Genomic DNA, 20,612 nt, shown 5'->3' on the forward strand with positions numbered 1-20,612 from the left:
AGCTATGCACTGTGGGCTATAATTGTACCTACCTCTGGTGGCTATTAGAGGGTTAACAGGGTTGCTTGGTGCATAGCTGAAAATCAGAGTTCCTATTCTGCCCACAGCTAACCACTCTGTTGGGAAATAAGATTATATGCGACTCTCTGTGTTTTTGTGTTGTGTAATATATACTATTCAAAAGTAGAACTGCTAAGAGGGGATGCTAATGCTGTTGAGGGCTTGCAAGTACCAGGCATTATTAACTCATCTAATCTACACAACTCCAGGAGACAGGGCACTGTAACTCCATTCTACAGATGAGGAGGTTATGGCACAAAGACTTCAAATAGCTTGCCTGAGGTCACACAGATGCTAATACTAGACCCAGGATTCAAACCCAGGCACTCGGGGCTCGGAGTCCAGGAGCTTCACCCCTCCACTGTGATGCCTCGATGCAAGTGCAGGTCTCACGGGGTTAGTGTGAGGATCAGGTAAGACAGTGCTTGTGAAACACTAGTGTAGAGTTGAGCAAACACAGTGCAAGTTGTGCTAGATGTTATACTGACACCTTCAGCATGTCCCAAACCAAATGATTGTGAATCTGGTGACCTTTGAAAGAGGATAACCTGGGTGACTTTATTTGACTGTGGCTCCTTTTGGAGCCAGTGCCCCAAAGAAAGCACCAGGACCACCATCTCAGGGAAAGAATTAGAACTTTGGTATTGACCATCATCACAGCCAACACTGGAGTTCATAGCTCAGGTGTCACACTGCTTCTTACCTTGGACTTTCAGTTAGATTTCATCAAAACACAAATAAAGAAATGTAGACTTTTGGTTTTTTATTGTGCCTATTATGAAAAGCAAAATACAGAATTTAAGCAGCAAAGATGATGGCTTCATGGTGTGTGAAATGGAAGGCTTCAAGTCAGTCCTGGTTAAATGGCCCTAGCGACGTGACTAGAGCTGCATGCTGTCTGTACTCAGAAGGCATGGGTATTCGGGTTGCCTGGAGCAGCTGATGGAGATCATGGAAAGAGTGTTGCTAAAGGACTATCCCTTGGCTCTGGCCCTGAGTAATGGCAGAACTCACTGTTATTACAGAGTAAGATTTTCTGTTTGCCCAGTGGCTTAGAAAACCATTTTGTGATATCGACATAATAGAAAAATACACATGTGAATTGAAATAACACAAACTCAGAGAGAAAACCCAGCTAGATCTTCAGGATGCACTTTTAAGGAGAATAAACAATGGAGAAAAGTTGTCTTCTCTGTGCCACCATCCATTATGAACTCTTTCCGTTGCCACAGACTGCTGTTCTCCTAAACAGGCAGAAGGCGATGCTGGCAGAGTAGCCCACGCTCATGATGAGGAGGAGGAGGTAGGCGTAACAGGCCAAAGTGTTGCTGAGCTGCAGCTGCAGGGCATCTAAGAAAAGTCATTTGATTAATTTTGACTGTTCTTTTGAAAGTATAGGACATATTAATGGGAGCGTGGTCACAGTTATCTATTTCTGATGACCTACCTTGTAGTGACACTCCACACCACCAAAACCCAAAAGTAAACATCTACCCCCACCATCTCCACAGACAAAAACAAGACGACTCAGAATCCAGTTTACAGATCATGTCAATCAACAGCCTCTGCTAAATTCACTTAGAACATTCCAAAATATGAAAAGTAAGGTTGCGTGGTTTTTTTTGTTTTTTTTTTAAGATTTTATTTTTTCCTTTTTTCTCCCCAAAGCCCCCCTGGTACATAGTTGTGTATTCTTCGTTGTGGGTTCTTCTAGCTGTGGCATGTGGGACGCCGCCTCAGCGTGGTCCGATGAGCAGTGCCATGTCCGCGCCCAGGATTCGAACCAACGAAACACTGGGCCACCTGCAGCGGAGTGCGCGAACTTAACCACTCGGCCACGGGGCCAGCCCCAAGGTTGCGTTTTTAATGAATATGTCCAATGGGAATAAAGTATTTGTGATGAATAGCTTTCAGCATTTCTTCACCACCATCATGTCTCTAAGTGATAATAATAACCAATCTTCATTAACCACTAAGCAAATCCCAAACACCTGTTCAGAGAGCTTTGCATGCAAAGCTATAATATTAAGTTTAAAATAATCTATGAAATCATTATTGTCACTCCCATTTTTCAAATAATCTAAAGACAGAGAGAGGTAATTTGTCTGATGTCATGCATTTAGTAAGTATCAGAAACCAAATTTCAATCCAAGCAATATCACTTTAAAGAACGTACTCTTAAGTACTCTGATTCTGTATCTCCAGTGCAATAAATATGCCAGACATCAAAAGGTTAAGCATAAATATGAAGTTGAATTCTGATTTAGAAGAATCTGAGCTAATAGACGTTATGTATTCAATGAGATTCCTGTGAAGAGTGCAATGCACGGAAATTGGATCATGCTCACAGAGGGGTGTGTGAGAGATTTGAGTAAAAAAGGCATTATATAAAATGGAAGAGAGTGGTTAATCCCAAATCTCGGAAACTTTAGGATTCCTTGGCTCACTCACCTGTCCTTCCTAAATGTCCCTCATTCTGGGTATGATGTTATAGAATAATTGCACTTAATACCCTTTGAAGTTTTGCAAAAAATATATATGGTCAAGAAATAATTAATGACAATGATGGTGAGCCAGACTGGGTATTCAATGAACCACAAGGCTGAGTCTCTTCCTGTGGAAATTTTCCTTTTACATGTTTTATCTTCATAGAGTAAAATTTCAGAATCGTTTGCAGTCTCTGTGGAAAGGGATCTTAGAGGTCATGTGCTCACAACTCCTTACCTTTGGCCAGGTAGGGTGTTAGCTGAGGTCCAGAGCCCCCTCGATATTGCAAATGGAGGGAAGATCAGTAGGGCTAGAGCCAATGCTTCCAGTCAATATACTTGTACATATGTAGCAATAAACAGCTGGAAACTAGTACTGATTCTGTGCCAGCTAAATGAGATGCCCTATGCTAGACATTCCATCTAGGTGGCTTTATGTCTGCAACAACTGAGTTAGGGGTAATTATTCCTGGTTGGCAGATGAGGAAAGTGTGCCTTACAAAATGTAAGTAACTTTCCTATATTGATGCAACTAATCATTAAAAGAACTGGAATCAAATCCAGTCTGGGATATTGTGAAGCTCATGCTCTCACCCACCTCCCACCATCATGTCTCAGGGCCTCGTTTTGGGGTTTCTTGCTCTGGACCTAGAATAGCTTAGAGAAAGTAGAGAGAACCGAGTAAGTGTATGAACTCTTGATTCAGATGGCTGGGTTGAAACCCCAAATCCAACTGTGTGCCGTGGTGCAGGAACCTTTATTAATTTTAGCTCATTGTCCTCATTTATAAATGGAGAAAACTTACTGTATCGTCTCATAGGAGTATTTTGAGATTTAAACAAGAAAATGCATGCAGAACCCAGCACAATGCCTTCTCTATAGGAAGCTATCAGTTCAAGTCAGTTCATGTTATTAACTACTAGCAAGGAGCAAATACTTAAAAAAAAATCTAGGGGCTGGCCCGGTGGGGTGCTGGTTAAGCTTGTGTGCTCTGCTGGTGTGGCCAGGAGTTCACAGCTTCGGATCCTGGGCGCGGACCTAGCACTCCTCCTCAAGCCATGCTGTGGCCACATCCCACATAAAATAGAGGAAGATTGGCACAAATGCTAGCTCAGCAATGGGCTTCTTCAAGCAATAAGAGGAAGGTTGGCAACAGATATTAGCTCAGGGCCAATCTTCCTCACACACACATATAAAAAAATCTGGAAGCACCTTGATATCATGTATTCCTGAGTCATCAGAAACAAAAGATGCACAAATGCATGAAGCCCATTGTTGAAATAATTCAGAGAGCCTATAACTGCACACTCTAATTTACAGTCATTTCATCCTGAAAGCACTTTTTAGTTTCTTAAGGAAATGATGGATTGTTTTAAGCTATCACTCATTCTACTCTTCAACATACAGTCATTCTAGTGTTTCTACCATAAGTAATGGATGTTGAAAAGTTAAGTTGATCAGGAAGAAAAAATTGCTATAACGTGACATAAAGGGAGATGTATACAAAAACTTACTGCTCTCATCTTTCAGACAAGCTTCTGTCGAATTAATAGCCATGACCTCTAGAAGAAATGTGAGAAAGTATTAGTCAATTGTTCATGCCTATTATTGGAAAATTGATATATACACGTATATCGCATATATGCATATATGGCATATACACACATATATGTATATAAAACCTGTCAACAGAGAGACAGGAGAGATGTCATTAAAAATATGAGCCAAACGATTCCAGGAATAATTGGACTAATCTACTATGAACCAGGGAGTTCAAAAGGTAATTTTATCAGAAGGGAAAAAATTGCTAGCGTGACATAAAGGCAGGCATATACACAAACTTACTGCTTTCCTCTGCTGGAGAAGCTATTGTAGAATTAGAAGCAGTGACAACTAGAAGAAATGAGATAAAATATTAGTCAACTGTCCATACCCATTATTTGACAGTGTCTGTGTACATATAGGTATATGTGTGTATATACGTATATAATCTGCTGACAGACAAGAGAGACAGTCACTAAAAGTCTGAAAATTATGAGCCCCACAATTCCAGGAGTAATTGGTCTTTTCTACTTTAAGCCTGAGAAGTTCTAATGTTAAGTTGATCAGGAGGGGAAAAAATCCCATAGCATGACATCGAGGCAAGTATAGAAAATAACTTACTTCTTCTCTCTTTCAGAGAAGGCTTGGAAGAATCAATAGTAGTGACAATTGAGACGAGAACTAGAAGAAAGGGGAGCAAGTGTCAGTCAATTATTCATGCCCATTATTCGACAGTGTGCGTATCTGTTTATATGAGTATTTGTAAATGCACATACACACACACACACACACACAATCCACTGACAGAGAGACTATCCTTAAAAGTATGAGTCCTACGATTCCAGGAATAGTTCATCTGATTCTATATAATTCAGTAGATCTAATTTATGTACCGTGTTTCTGCACAGGAAGATGTTGACCTTCATGACAAAGGCAATTTTTTCTTCTTTATCACAACTGGAGGGTAATATCCAAGACTATCTTGTTTTCCTTATGTATTCACAGCTCCTAGCACAGTGACTGCCACAAAGGAGGTGTTGGAGAAACACTTGTAGAATGGAAAAATGCACAGAAAATGTGGCTACTCTGCAGTCTTCAGCACACACTGCTGACATGAAGAGTTGCTACTAAAATCAATTCATGAAATCTTAGAATTCATCAGAAAATCTGATGTTGGAAAAAAATCTGGTTTTGGACAATGTGTCAGCGAAGAAAAGGAAAGCATCCATACCTTTCCAAATCATGCATATCCCCATATTCCCAACTCATGTACATGATTTTCTGAACGTGTGATGTTCGTTGATGTGACAATATGAATAGAACAATATGAATAAAAGCTAATAGCTATTGAGTGATTATTACTGTGCCAGGTACTATGTTAAATGCTTCACGTGCGTTATCTTGTTTAATGATCCAGTCACACTGAAGTGAATTATATTTTGGAGGACTCTTTGTTACAAAGGAGTGAATAAGTTTGGGAATATCACTAACTTGCTGAGAGTCATACCAGTGATGGCAGAGCCAGCATTCAAAGGATCTTTTGTGGAATTAATTGAGATACAGTATGTGGAAATTACTTCATAAAAATAATTCACAGAGAACCAGCCCTGATGGCCTAGTGGCTGAAGTTCAGTGCTCCCCGCTTTGGGGGCCCACGTTGGCCTCCTGGTCAAGGAACCACATCACCTGTCTGTCAGTAGCCGTGCTGTGGTGGTGGCTAACATAGAAGAACTAGAATGGTTTACAACTTGAATATACAACCATTTACTCGGGCTTTAGGGCGGGAAAAAGAAAAGAGGAAGGTTGGCAATAGATGTTAGCTCAGGGAGAAGTTTTCCCTCCAAAAATAAAAAGTAAATAATAATTCATAGAAATAGAACATATTATATAGATAAGCAACATAATTCCACCATTATGGACACTAAAAACATTTTCTCTTCTAGATATCTTAATTACTCTTAGTGAATGACCTTTTTATTACAGGAGCTCAGCATTCCAGTGCGTCTTTCCTAAGGTAGAAGGATAGACCAAGTCATATTATGTAAAACATGAGGTGAGACTTATGTACAATGCAAAAAAAAAAAACCAGAAAATAGAAGGAAATCATGCAAAGATAACTTTTTTTTTAAAGATAATTTACTGTTGGATGGAGGAAAATAGAGTTAAAACAATTGTTTTGATTTATCCTTTTTCTACTTGATGTGTTCTTGTCCATATAGATACGGTTCTGGCATGAAATTTTATGCACACAATGAGCTCTTTTCTATGGAGGCTAGAAAAACGGGTTTGAAGTATAAGATTTAGAATAAATTCCAAGAAGGAAAATGCTAGCATAATCAGGGTTATGTGTTATAATATCTTCAAGGATTGAAATTAATGTGTCTTAAAACTCTCTTCCTTTTCCTTAATGGTGACTTACTCATCAAAAGATAAATAAAACTCTTTTATTATCATGCATTCATTGAGGTAAAAACAATAAAGTAACGGTTTTTCGTAATAAAATCTGTGTATGTATCCTAAGTTCTCTCTTTCAACCAAGCTTGGTCAAAATCTTGGATCAGACTAGTTTTATCTTCTTCAAAATCCCTTCATTGTTTTGTGACTTCAAGTAATATTCTTAGGTTTTATCAAAAACAAAATTTTCCAAGAAGCAGGATTAGAAACGTACTGTAGAATGGCATTAACAGAAATGTCCTCATTAGCTTTGTTGCCCTGAGAAGCCCATGGGAGACATTTATTTCAGAAATTAGGCGCCAAGTAAAATACATTATGAACTGGAACTTCTCTATGATAATCATCTCCACGGAACTTACTGTATTTCTTATTTTTTCCTGATCACCAGAAAAATCACAACCTAACAGGACTTTTCAGCTCAGTGGTCATATTAAACTTGTGCTTTGCATATCTGCTTCCGTTCTGTTCTTTAGCTATAGAAACAGTAAATTAGGGCTGATTTTTAAATCTTACGTTAGTGAGTTTGGGGAAAAGATATTTAAAAATGCTATAAATACGTAAATTAATACATCCATGTTAGGTTTTCAAAAGCAAGTATTTCCTTTGACATTATTTCATTTGCTCTTCATTATGGCCCAAGGAGAAAGCCAAGGCAAGCATTCAAACATAATTTGATCACTGATGAAACTACAGATCTGAGAGATGAAGACCGACTTCAGAAATTCCGACGGGTGCACAGCAGAGGTCTTTGCACATTTTGTTCTGTGCTTGTTCCCCATGGCTTCCAAAGGGCTTGCTAACTACAGGGAAAAGTATGAACTGATTCCCTCTTATTTATAGGTGCTCTGGGGCCTTTGGTCTGTTGTGTTCATACTCAGACTTTAAGTCCGGAGTCTAGAGAGTTATGAGACCACTGCTGGGAACAAGGCCCATTCAGCTCTCTGCCCACACTCTTTAAATATGTACAGCATCTGCATCAAAGGGATTCGTTTGGGACATCATGACTGAATCAGACTGACCCTGAGTGATTAGGAAAAGAATGTATTCTCTTACAATAGTGCATCATCCTTGGGACAATATTGCATCCAGTGTGCTAACCCACACATCACTTCCAGGCCTGGTACAGGCCAGTTCTGCAATAAATATTTGTTGAGCTACATTTACAAATGGCAAGAAATACATTCATTATGCAGAATGGAAGAATGTCTGTCCACATTAGCCTCACCCAATCTCTAATTATGAAACTTTACCTTATGATGGTATATAAAATACAAATCTGGAAACCCTAAGACTGTAATAAATCTCCAGTCGCCAAATTACTTGATTTTCTGTTGAGCTGCCATTTGGCTCCATCAAATGAACACAATTTTTTCACCTAATAGCTATGTTTTGGGTTTGTACTCTGAGTATAGCAAGATGAAAGTGAGAGTGACTCTGCTGATAACTGGAACATTCCTGAAAGACATATAATTATACTTATTTCCTGATCAAATAAGATCATCAAAAGGGGAATCTTGTTTTAGAATTTCTTGTGTTCTGGGTTCTTAGGTGCTTTCACAAATGTTGCTTCATTTAATCCATACAACTACCCTAAAAAATATCACTGAGATCTTAATATTTTGGTTTATTAAATTGAAGTTAAGAAAAGTTAAGGAAAATTTTCTTTCTCTTTTTTATGTTCTAAAGCCTTAACTATTTTAACACTATGGGAAAATAGAGGGACATTTATGCTACCAATAAATGGAACAAGATTTAAGAAATATTTATATTTCTTCATTTTTCATTAATACTTGACAGAAAAGCTGGGATTTTTCCTTTGAAAAAAAGTGTTGTGGGAGGTGGTATTTACATATACATACCTTTGATCACTGAAGGAAAAGCAATCTCTTGGTCAACCCCGCCTTTATTTTTCTCGTGTTGGACAATGCATTTGTGTTCTTTATCCATTGACTTTTCAGTCACTGTCAGCCAGCTGAATTTCATGTATGTGTCATTAGTCTTCATGGTATTTCCTTGCTGGGATTCCAGAATTGTATGGCCATCCTTTTCTTTCCAATATACATTGATAACATCAGGGAAGAATTTCTCAAGAAGACAAAGATATGTCCCAGTCTTATGGAGGTTGATTTCAGCAATTGAAGGAAGAAACATAATGGGCTTGGGGGAAATGTCTGCAGGAAGGCCTTTATCTGTGGGGGAAAACAGAAAAACAATTAAAAAGAATCGTCAGAGAAGTGCAAATATTGTATGGTTTGGAACAACCTAGTGCATAGTAAAAGGAAGAAAAGCTAACGTTTAATTAGTGCTTACCATGGCCTTTCATCAACCATAGATTGTGAGGTATTTATTGTTATTTTCAATGGGAAGAGAGGTTCCAGAGGTTATGCAACTTGCCCAGAGTCATGGCTGGTTTGTGGCAGAGCCTGGATTTCAACTTGGCCTTTGTTCTTTCTCCACATGCTAAGATGTTTTTTGACTTTTAATGTCAATGTTAACATTTCAAGACTTTTAACATCAATGAACACGTGTTTTTTACATTCTTTTTTGTTCCATCATAGTGGAGCATGTTTTCAAGGTGGATGGGTAGGTGGCAGGTGTGGGGGAGGATACCAGGTAACTTTGATGATGTCTCTACACATAGAATGTCTGGTCCTTTCTAAAGTACTTCCCTTTTCCCATCCTGTGAATTTTGTTACTTACGCTCTTTTGAACAAAGAACACTTTGTCATGTTCTGGTTGACTCTTCCTTTTATGAACAATTTCTCTGTAGCACGTGATGCTGTTTGATATCATTTTACCCACAGTAGTTCTTCTTTCAAAATTAGAGTCAATCCTCTCAAACCCTGCTACTGCTTTATCAACTAAGTTTATGTAATGTTCTAAATCCTCATTGTCATTTCACCGTCTCCACAGTGTCTTCCCTAAGAAGAGATTCCATCTCAAGAAACCAGTTCCTTGTTCATCCGTAAAAAGAAACTCCTCAATCATTAAATTTTGTCATAGATTGCAGCAATTCAGGCCCTACTTCTAATTCTACTTCTCTTGCTATTTCCGCCATGTCTGCAAGCACTTCCTCCACTGAAGTCTTGAATTCCTCAAAGTCATCCATGACGGTTGGAAACAACCTCTTCCAAACTTCTGTTAAAGTTGATATTTGACCACTTTCAATGAGTCATGAATGTTCTTAATAACATCTAGAATGGTGAATCCTTTCTAGAAGGTTTTCAATTTACTTTGCGCAGATCCATCAGAGGAATCACCATCTACGGCAGTTATAGCCTTACGAAGCGTATTTCTTAAATAATAATATTTGGAATTCAAAATCACTCCTAGATCTATGGACTGAAGAATGGAGTTTATGTTAGCAGGCATGGAAACGAGGTGAATCTCGTTGTGCACCTCCGTCAGAACTCTTGGGTGACCAGGTACACTGTCAATGAGCAGTAATGCTTTGAAAGGAATCTTCTCTTCTGAGCAGTAGATCTCAAGGGTGGGCTTAAAATATTCATTAATCCATGTTGTAAACAGATGTGTTGTCACCCAAGTTTTATTGTTTCATTTATGAAACACAAGCAGAATAGATTTAGCATCATTCTTAAGGGCCCTAGGATTTTCAGAGTGGTAGGTGAACATAAATTCATCAGCTGCATTAACTCCTAACAAGAGAGTCAACCTGTCCTTTGAAACTTGAAGCCCGGTGTTGAGTTCTCTTCTCTAGCTATGAAAGTCCTAGATGGCATCTTCTTCCAACATAAAGCTGTTTCATCTATGTTGAAAGTCTGTCATTTAGTGTAGCCACCTTCAGGAATTATCTCAGTTAGACCTTCTGGATAATGTGCTGCACTTTCTTCATAAGCACTTTCTGCTTCATCTTGCACTTCTGTTATGGAGACAGCTTCCTTAAACCTCATGAATCGACCATTCTTAGTGTCAAACTTTTCCTCTGTAGTTTCCTCACTTCTCTCATCATTGATAGAACTGAAGAGAGTTAGGAGCTTGATCTGGATTCAGCTATGATTTAAGAGAATATTGTGGCTGTTTTGATCTATCTAGACTGCTAAAGTTTTCTCCATATCAGCAATAAGACTGTTTTGCTTTCTTCTCATGTCTGTGTTCACTGGAGTAGCACTTTTCATTTCCTTCAAGAACTTTTCCTTTACAGTCACAACTTGGCTAAATGGCACAAGAGGCCTATCTTTTGGCTTATCTCAGTTTTCAGTGTGCCTTCCTCACTAGGCTTGTTCATTTCTAGCCTTTAATTTAAAATGAGTGACATGCAGCTCTTTCTTTCACTTGAACCTTTAGAGGCCATTGTAGGGTGATTAATTGACCTATTTCAATATTGTTGGATCTCAGGGAACAGGGAGGCCCAAGTAGAGGGAGAGAGATGGGGGAAGTCAGTGGAGCAGTCGGAACACACACATTTATCAATTCACTTTGCTGTCTTATATGGGCCTGGTTCATGGTGCCCCAAAACAATTACAATTGTAACATCAGAGATCACTGATCACAGATCACCATAACAAATATACTAATAATGAAAAGACTTGAAATATTGTGAGAATTTACAAAATGTGACAAAAGAGAAATGAAGTGGGCAAATGCTCTTGGAAAAAATGGTGCTGATACACTAGCTCGCCTCAGAGTTGCAACACACCTTCGATTTTTATAAAATGCAATATCTGTGAAGTGCAATAAAGCAGAGTGCAATAAAATAAGCTATGTCTGTGCTTGTGGATTTGATTTCAAGTCTTCTCAAATAGATTTTGGAAATAGTTAAAATAAATGACAAATAGTTTGTGCATTATAGCTTATTTCTTTTTCTGCCCCAGTAGTTAAAAGTTTAGTAAGGGCTAACTCAAATGTGACATAAGAGTTGGGAGAACAATGTTTGCAAATCCTGGTTGTGTGATATAAACACAAAACACGCAGAATTCAAACAGACTGAAAGTGCTAGAAGACATGGTGAGGCCCTCTTTCCCCAAATAATCCATTGGTAACCTTATGTTTCAGTCCTTGTGCAACCTCTCACATTAAAAGATACCTTTCTAATGCTCTGCTGTGATCAAAAATACTGCTTGGATAAGATCTCCTCCTGAAATGAGCTCAGTTAATGCTAGTTTTGGAGCTAACACTGGTGAAAGAAAATAAAGAAGTTGAACATGGATTTGGTAAATATTGCTTGGGAATAAAATATCAAATAAATTAAATATCTAAACTTCATTACAAACATTTCAATAGAGAAGTACCGCATGGACGTAACATCTCAACCTTTTAGGGGCTCACAATTGTTCTAACTAGTTAACTCCCTGCTAATGTTCTCCTTGCTACATCAGGCAGCGAACAACGCCCAAGGACCTGGTTGGAGTTAGAGTATTTACTCACTAGACTAAAAGTTTGTGGAATATTGAGACTTTTTCTAGCTTTATCTTCTTCCCTCATTTATCCTCAGGAACCAGCACCGAAATTGTCTTCAGTGAGTGTTTGCTGACAGAATGAGTGAGCACATGAAGATGTAAAACCATATAGACCATTTCACTGACTTTGGAGATGAAACGGCTTATTGAGTTTGCAAATTCCCTTAAAATGGCCATCTTTGGGCAATTAATCAAGAGTTGTGATAGTATAAACTTTGACTGATCTCTGCCCACCTCTAAGAACCTAGAATAACATGAAGTGAGATTTCTTGATGTTTTATAGTCATTTAAATTAAGAATTAATGTTTTGCACTGCTGTTATCGATGGGATGAAAACTAATAAGAGGTTTTACCGGTTATTGTGAGAAAGGAGCACTATGTTATATCTGAAAATATAGAGACAAGGTAATTAATAAAAGTGTCTCTCACTTAAAAATTGGTCTACAAGAAAAGTGTCTTGAGTCAATAACTTATAACAATGGCTTGCAGATATGGTCCAAAAAAATCTGAATTGCTAGCTTGTCTATCTTTTTTTTTTTATGCGTGTGTATTCTAAAAGTAGAATTTCAATCTGTTTACAAGCAGGGACACGAACAAACTGTTTACGGAGTAGTTATGTTTTCCTTTACAGTGACCAGTAGCTGCAAACTTGCTGTTCATATGCTGAGGTCAAGTATGAGGCAGTCAGATAAGGGTGATTCTAGCGTGTTTTTTCCAAAAAGCATCTATCAGTTGTTCATTACTAGGGGAAAAATAGAAAAAAAGTTACTTACCAGAGGGAGTTACTACGAGCTTAGTCCCTTTTCCAAATTTCTTGATCCAGCTTGAGCTATCACACTGCTTACAGCTTCTACAAAAACTCAGCCTCCTCCTAAGTTTCATGATGTAACTGACAGTTAAAAAACCGTGTACTGGCAATGTGATCTTCTGGGTTCCTTTGGAAGTCTTTGAATATAAGTTTTGTGGCATCACATATTTCATAAGTGTTCCTCAGATGAATTGACCAAAATGTCTGTTTTCCACCAAGAGACTAATCATCGAAAATAATTGATAGAAAATGGAAAGAATAAGAGCAGAAAAACAAGAGATCAGGCCCAGCTGATCATACAACTACTTTTACAAATTACTAGGAGAAGCATTCAGAGAATTAAGATGTTTTTTTAAATTTCCAGGTGCTATTGTGTTGAAACTGCTCAGAGATTATATCAAAGGAAAGGCCCTTTTGTTCTAAAAAACACCAGGTCTGCTTTGTTAGCAATTTGGGGATGTATTTCTGAAAGGAAGAAAGCGTTCAGTAACCAAAATGGAAATATGTCAATAAGAATATACTTGAGAAACATGAAGAAATTTCTTTATTTTTATTAAAGTCACTATTTCTGGATGGCATCATTTTATGTATAGAAAAGCCTAAAGAATCCACCAGAAAACTGTTAGAAATAATGAATGAAACTAGTAAAGTTGTAGGGTACAAAATCAACATATAAAAATCAATTTCGTTTCTATACATGAAAACAAACTAGCAGACAGAAAAATCAAGAATACAATTCCATTTACAAATGCAACAAAAAGATGAGAATACGTAGGAATAAATTTAACCAAGGAGGTGAAAGACCTGTACACTGAAAACTAAAAGACAATGTTGAAAGAAATTCAAGAAGGCACAAATAAATGGAAAGATATTCTGTGCTCATGTATTGGAAGAATTAACATGCTTAAAATGTCCATACTACCTAAAGCAATCTAGATATTCAAGGCAATCCCAATCAGAATCCCAAGGACATTTTTAAGAGAAATAGAGCAAAGAATCCTAAAACTTATATGGAGCAAGAAAAGACCCCAATATAGGGAAAACAATCTCGAGAAAAAAGAACAAGGCTGGAGGTATCACACTCCTGAATTCAAAATATGCTACAAAACTATAATAATCAAAACAGTATGGTACTGGCAGAAAAACAGACACACAGATCAACAGAATAGAATTGAAAGCACAGAAATAAAACCACATATCGATGGACAGCTAATCCTCAACAAACAAGCCAGGAACATACAATGGAGAAAGGAAATTCTCTTCAGTAAATTGTTAGGGAAACTGAACAACCACATGCAGAGGAATGAAAGTAGGTCATTATCTTACACCATATGGAAAAATCAACTCAAAATGGATTAAAGATTTAAACATAAGACCTGAAAACACAAAACTCCTAGAAGAAAACATAGGCAGTACACTCTTTGGCATCAGTCTTAGCAGTATCTTTTTGATTACCATGTCTCCCCAGGCAAGGGAAAAGAAGAAAAAATAAACAAGCAGGACTACATCACACAAGGGGGCTGGACGGCCAGAGGGCAGGATCAGGTCCTCCTGTTCTAGTGCTGTATCCTCAGAAACGGCAAGATAGGACATTGTGAAGGGTCAGCTGAAAAATGCATCTTAAATGAAGCTTTGAGAAATAGAGGCAGCCTTGACTTCCAACTTTAAGGAACTTTCTTTTTCAGTTATTATTAGTTATGCTAATTATCCTAATTAGTTATGCAAATTAACCCTGATGGCCAAGAAGAGAGAGCAGTTGGAAAGGGGTTTGGGCCTGGGGAGTGAAGTGTGGGTCCTTCAGCACCGAGTACCAGACCCAGTTCCTGAGCTCCTCTTCAGTAAAAACTGAAAGTCCGACCTGCTCAGCTGTAACCAAGATTCAAGGCTCAAGTGTCTGTACATGTAGGCGGGCTTTTGGGTTGTGCTTAGTTGGTGAAGTGTTGGCCAAATATAAAGCGATCGAATACTTTGTTAATAGAATATTCCAGGGCTGTAATTTGTATCCTCTGTAGATCTCTTGCCCAGCCGTAGTAAAGTGTTAAGTGGAAAAGAAAGTGACAATTTTGGAGACATTTGCATAGCAAAAACAACAGGTGGAAAGAGTCTCAATATAGACGGTGAGCATTTGGATGGTGAAAAATTGGGTTAATTGTTCTCTTTCTATTTTTCTGTATTTTCTGGATTTTCACCATTAAGAAAACATTACTTTGGGGGAGAAAATCCACAAACATCTATTGTTTTATGAAAATAAATTTTATTTTGTGTTGTCACCATTGAATACAATGTTTCTCTCAATTCTAATTACAGCTATTTTTGTTCAATTACTGCTCAGATTAGAGTCTCAATAACTGATGACAATAACTAGCCATAGATTTTAATGAAGTCTAACCTAAACCTCCAGCCATAGACCCTTTTCACTGTCCAATTACAAAAATAATACAATTTAGTAATGAGACTGATGTCTCCACTCAAGGGAATACAATCCATGGACAGGCGAGAACAGCGCCTCACAAACAGTGGAACCCCCGTCCCAGGGATTGTGGGCAAGAGGAGCTCTATGGAGGCTTAGAAGCAGCAATGCAGAAACAGGCAGGATTAGCTAGGAGGGCAGGGACTGCCTTATAAGGCCAGCAGGTCAGTCAGGGAACAAGGAGACAGCGTTTGCATAAGGTGATTTGCAGGGGTTGCATATCTGACCTTATTTACAACAGGGAAATCATCACAGATTCCTGGCAGGTGGGGACTGGCTGGCTGGATAGACTGCGCTTCTGAACAAATGGAACATTTACAGACAAGAAGACAAGAAGAAGACATTGAGTATGATTTGCCTTAGGGATGTGTGTTAAGTCAGGAAATAGGAAGATTTTAGAATGAAATGTGTTATTGCCCTTGGTTATGGTGGTGCTGTGATTTACAAGGTGGGGGGCATAAGACAATACATTGATGTGTGGGAAGAAAGTGTTAGAACTACCATTTATATATGTTTTTATCACCTATGTTTAAATTATTTATTTTTGTGTGTTTTGTAAAGTAGATAGTGCATTTCTACAATGGTTAATGTAACTTAATACTTTATAAATAAATAAATGAGCATATATTGGAGTTATTCATGCATAAAATAAAACAAAGAAAATTTTGAAAAAAAAATAAAGCAAGAAAACTTGCTTACCAAAAAGGAAGAATGACAGTAAAGCTTACTACGTAGAATAGTGTGCTCCTGGTACAAGAATAGACAAAATAGAAATTTGGTCCCATTCGTAAAGGTGAAGTTGTGCACACACAGTGCCTCCACCTCCAGCTGTTTCCTCAGAGGCACTGTCACGTGTAGTGGACACATACAGTGAAAGGAAGAGAGAGGGAGCAGGAAGGGCTGTGTGAGCCTCTGGAAACACTTATCACTGGGGTGCCAATGAAAAACAGTGGGGGTAATGACAGATTAGTCAATAATTTGGGGGAGAAATTGGATCTCCACATTCAGATTCCTACCTTACCCTCACACACAAAAATTCAATTCAAAGCAAATCAAAGAAATAAATGTGTAGAACAAAGCTTAACACTACTAGAAAAATATAAATGAGAATCCCTTTATGCTTCAATGCAAGGATTAAGCTCTCTGAAAGCTGCAAAATATTAAATACATGGCCCCTTGTACAGTAGAGCAAGTTAAAGCTGGTTCATGCAGTGGACAATTCTTCTTGCCTGAGGTCACAGCAGTGAGAAGAAACTGGAGTTTCCACTTGTGGTTCTGGTGGAATTGCCATGGAGAAATGTGATGCCCTGTTAGAGCAGCAGCATCCAGGGTGCCATAAGAGAGGAGGCGTTTATGCCTTGGCAGCTCTGTTCACTCCCCATTGGAGAACCACACCACCTGTTTCTCAGTTCCCCACGCTGTGGCTCAGTTCACATAGAAGAGCTAGAACAAATTACGACTAGCATATACAGTCATGTACTGTGATTTTGGGGCGCATAAAAAAATAGAGGAAGTGTGGCAACATATGTTAGCTCAGGCTGAATCTTTTCCTGCAAAAGAAGAAAATGAGGAAAAGAAGAGAGGAGGGGTCTGTGTGTTTTGAGGAGGTGCACATGCACCTTTCTAGAATGCTGTCTAGTGTCAGGCTGGGAACCGGCCCACTTCAGAGAGAGACAGGGCACCCTATCTGTTACTGATAGAAGAGGAGTTCTTAAAAATCAATCTGAATAAGGAACATTGAAAAATACACCATTTCAGCCTTCATTCTAAAATTCTAATTTATTGTGTTCAGTGTTACCCAGGACTTGACTTTTATGCAAACCTACCAGCTGCTTCTGATGCAGGTGATCCATGGACCACAGTTTGAGAAACACTGTTCCAGGAGCTTAAACTCTAAACTAGAGTCAAGTGAAGAGTTCTGGCACAAAGAAGGAGGATTCAATACACAAAAGACCATACACGTGTGAATCCAGCATTTCTCTGCTTCAGTGTTAATTTTATATCCTTGAACCTGGCCTGATATGGCAGGCACAACACTTTCCTATATGACTTTTCAATTCAAATATCTACTATTAATTGTCGGATTGCTCATCCAAAATGTCCCTTAATTTTCTTAATGAGAAAAAATAATCTCACAAGACTATTCTAGTTTAGGACTTGGCCATGTCAATGTTGGGGGAGGGGTGAAGGGAGCTTTGGCTTTACTTGTTTAAGACAGAACAGTTCTGGCTGTGACTCCACTTCAAAACAAGGTGTGAGCACGATGCAACAGTTGGCATCTCTACAACAATCACTTTATTCCTACACTTTCACTGTCTCAAGAGTGCCATGGTTGGTTATGGTGAGGGAAAAATCAGTTTGCCAAGAGATAAATCGGATACCAGCTTGAGGTCTTCATGAAGTCCAAAGTCTTCATTCCATCATTTCTCATTCTCCTGAGTAAGGCAGGAGCTCCTTTCCCAGCCATTTTCTCTGGGGAATGATTGGATAAATGATTCGGTACCATTAACTTTCCTGTATTGCTCTCATGAATAACTCCATGAACACCTCGACTCTAGATGAACTTGTCTGTCCCAGGAAGCAGATTGAGTGGACTCCACCAGCTCCTAGGGGAGCTGAAAGAACATGCTGTCTGCCAGATTGCTTGCCTAAGGCCTGGAGAGGAGAGAGCTACCTTTATGAATGTGCTGTGGCTCATTAGGGAGGAGAGTGGGATATAAGGATGTGGTTTGAGCACAGGGTCTCTCTTTTTTCACAGCACAGTGAACTCAGGGCAGGAAGGGAGGCAGGTGCTGGTCTATCCTGTGTGACAAGAAAGCTGCTGGCAGCCACAAGCAAAATTTTCAGTGCAGAATAAGGGAGGTCTGAATCATTGTGCTTCTCCCAGACAGCACAGTAATACACACCAGAATCCCTTTCTTCCAGATTTCGGATTTCAATTTTACGGTTCTTCCTTGCACCTTCATAGGTACGATATATCTGTGAGCTGATTCCTGGTTCCATCACAAATTTGGCGCTGTGGTAATGGTAGTACAAAAGTCGTTGTGGGGCCATCCCCTCCACGTATCGGTACCAGTGGACATAGGTGATGCTTTGTTTAAAATCACAGGTGATTACAACAGAGGACCCAGCCTGTTTGGTGACTGACATCTGTGTCCCTTCCAAGTTGGAAGATACTTGAGTGGCTGCAATGTGAACAAGAAAAAGTAATGAGGAAGAGCTAATGCAATCCCTTAGTTTGGCCTCCCGTTGCCAAAAATAAAGAAAAATCCCAGGAAGAGCCAGGCAGCACACTTACCAGGAGCCAGGAAAGCTAGAAGGAGGGTGAGAGCCTGCAGCATGCCTTCCTCCTCGGGCCTTAGAAGGAAAGGGACAGACGACAGGGCCGGCAGACACCCTCTCACACTCCAGTCCTGCTCCAAAGACAGGAACCCCAGGACACAAGGATGGAGTCAGAGCCGGGCTCTGCACAGCTGTCACAGGCAGCAGGGAGTGAGGGGCTCTCCTAGAAGACCACCCAGCTGATGACCCAGAGTGGGTGGGGCTGGGGAATGCCTGGGGAGGAGCCCTGCCTCTCTGCTCAGCCCATTTCCTGAAAGCCTCCTGGGGCAGGCTGAGAGCAGGCCCTCTGCAGAAGAGGAGGAACCAGGAGCCCTGAGAGCCCAGAGCAGAGGGAGGGACAGCCTGAGCCAATGGAGGGGGCAGGAGAGCCATGGATGCAGCTCCATGTTCCCTGGTGCAGGGAGCGGTCCTGAGTCAGGGGACTTCCCTGCAGCTCAGGGTTCAGTGTTCACACTGCTGCCATGGGCTTGTCCTGTGATGCAGCTTCTGTATTCTGGCCCTGAACCACCTTCCTTTCACATCTGTCAGTAAACTGTGAGGAACCCACAGCAAAGCTGACAAGCACTGAATCCGCTTTAGTAAAAGAAATTAGGGTCCGTTTTGTTGTTCTACATTTGACTCTCCTGAAAGTCAAATGCATGTGTGTGGGTATATGTCTCTGTGTGTGTGCGTTTGTGTGTTTCTGTCAAGTCAATTTGTTAGGTTATTTCTGTTCATCCTCAAGTAAAAAGGCCACCTCACATAGCGTTACCAGATTTAGTGAAGAAAAAAAAAGGGTGGTAGGTCATATTTGGGACACACGTAAGCTAAAAAATTGCTTGTTGTTTATCTCCAGTTCAGATTTCCTTAGTCATCCTTTGTTTAATTAGTACCCCTTCCCTCAGGAAGTGTCGCCGTATCTGCAATTAACTTGCATTCTTAGATGGGTAGAGAGTTGATTAAACAAGGATAGTGAAATCATGGGACTATTGAAGTGGTGAGTACACATATTTTCACCCCCTACTTTTATAATGTCTTTGGATGCATGGTTACACTATTCATAGTAGAATGTAGAAAAATGCCCCCTCCATCATTGTTCTGGCCTCTCTCTCAGGTGGTTCATTTCTGCCGTCCTGACAGACAGCTGGGAAAGGAGGAAGGGAGGGGACTCGGGCTGCTCTTCCTTCTGCCTTGGGGACCACACGTGCTGGGACATGAGGTGTCGCAGCAGCAGCTCTGCAAGAGAACATTCCAGGTCACTATGCAGGAAGCAGCTCAGTGCCACAGAGTCCCAGCACATGCCTGCTGGACAGAATTGTGGTTTAAAGCTAAGAAAGGAGAAAATGCCATCACACTAGAGTGGAAAGAAAATTATTTAAAAAGTAGTAAAAGAAAAGTACTCCACAGAATGTAAAAATGACTGTAAAGCTACAGAAATGAAAAGAGGGCACTATCGACACCAGAATATATTCATGGTACATAATGGTGGGGGTGGGGGAGAGAGAGAAAGAAAGAAAGAGAAAGAGAAGATAAAGAAAAATATCTTAAATTACATCCTCTGGATCTAGTTTTGTTTGTAGCAATTATAATTTTGTTTATATCTATATTTTTAAAATTTATGTTGATACTGTTAGAAATTTTTTCTAAAAATTGCTTACTTTTTTAGCTATACGCTGAGAAAACTAGAGAGCAATAATCATCCAGCAGTAATGAGCTCTCCCAGCATCTGTACTGTGGTATCAAATACCATTTCTCACTAAAAGACTCAGTTGAGAAATGGCTGAATGCAGGACTGGGAAGGAGATGGACAAGGTCCATTACATCTCATCTCTTCTGAAAGCAAAGAAGCCATGAGAGATGACTAAGGTCATGTCACAGGACACAGAAGCCAACTTGCAGAGTCTCTCACTGGCCGCAGAGAGGACAATGTGAGCATCAAAAGATCAACACCCATTCAAGCATGTTAAAGACATAATATATAAAAAGGCATGGAATTCTCAAACAGTCTTTTGTGTTTCTGTGATATCCATTATGCTTTCTCCTCTTTCACTTCT

At 39.5% G+C, this 20,612-nt stretch overlaps 1 gene segment (V, D, J or C); it reads right to left on the reverse strand.

Annotated features, from left to right (window-relative positions):
- Positions 1-1,267: 1,267 nt before the first annotated feature.
- Positions 1,268-18,578, reverse strand: LOC124243903 (T-cell receptor gamma chain C region C10.5-like). The segment is given in 6 exon segments: positions 1,268-1,410; positions 4,061-4,108; positions 8,402-8,731; positions 12,733-12,782; positions 18,116-18,422; positions 18,536-18,578. Coding segments are annotated over 6 exon segments (921 nt in total).
- Between the last annotated feature and the right edge of the window lie 2,034 nt (positions 18,579-20,612).

Source organism: Equus quagga, chromosome 8, assembly GCF_021613505.1.
Source record: "Equus quagga isolate Etosha38 chromosome 8, UCLA_HA_Equagga_1.0, whole genome shotgun sequence".
Taxonomy (NCBI): domain Eukaryota; kingdom Metazoa; phylum Chordata; class Mammalia; order Perissodactyla; family Equidae; genus Equus; species Equus quagga.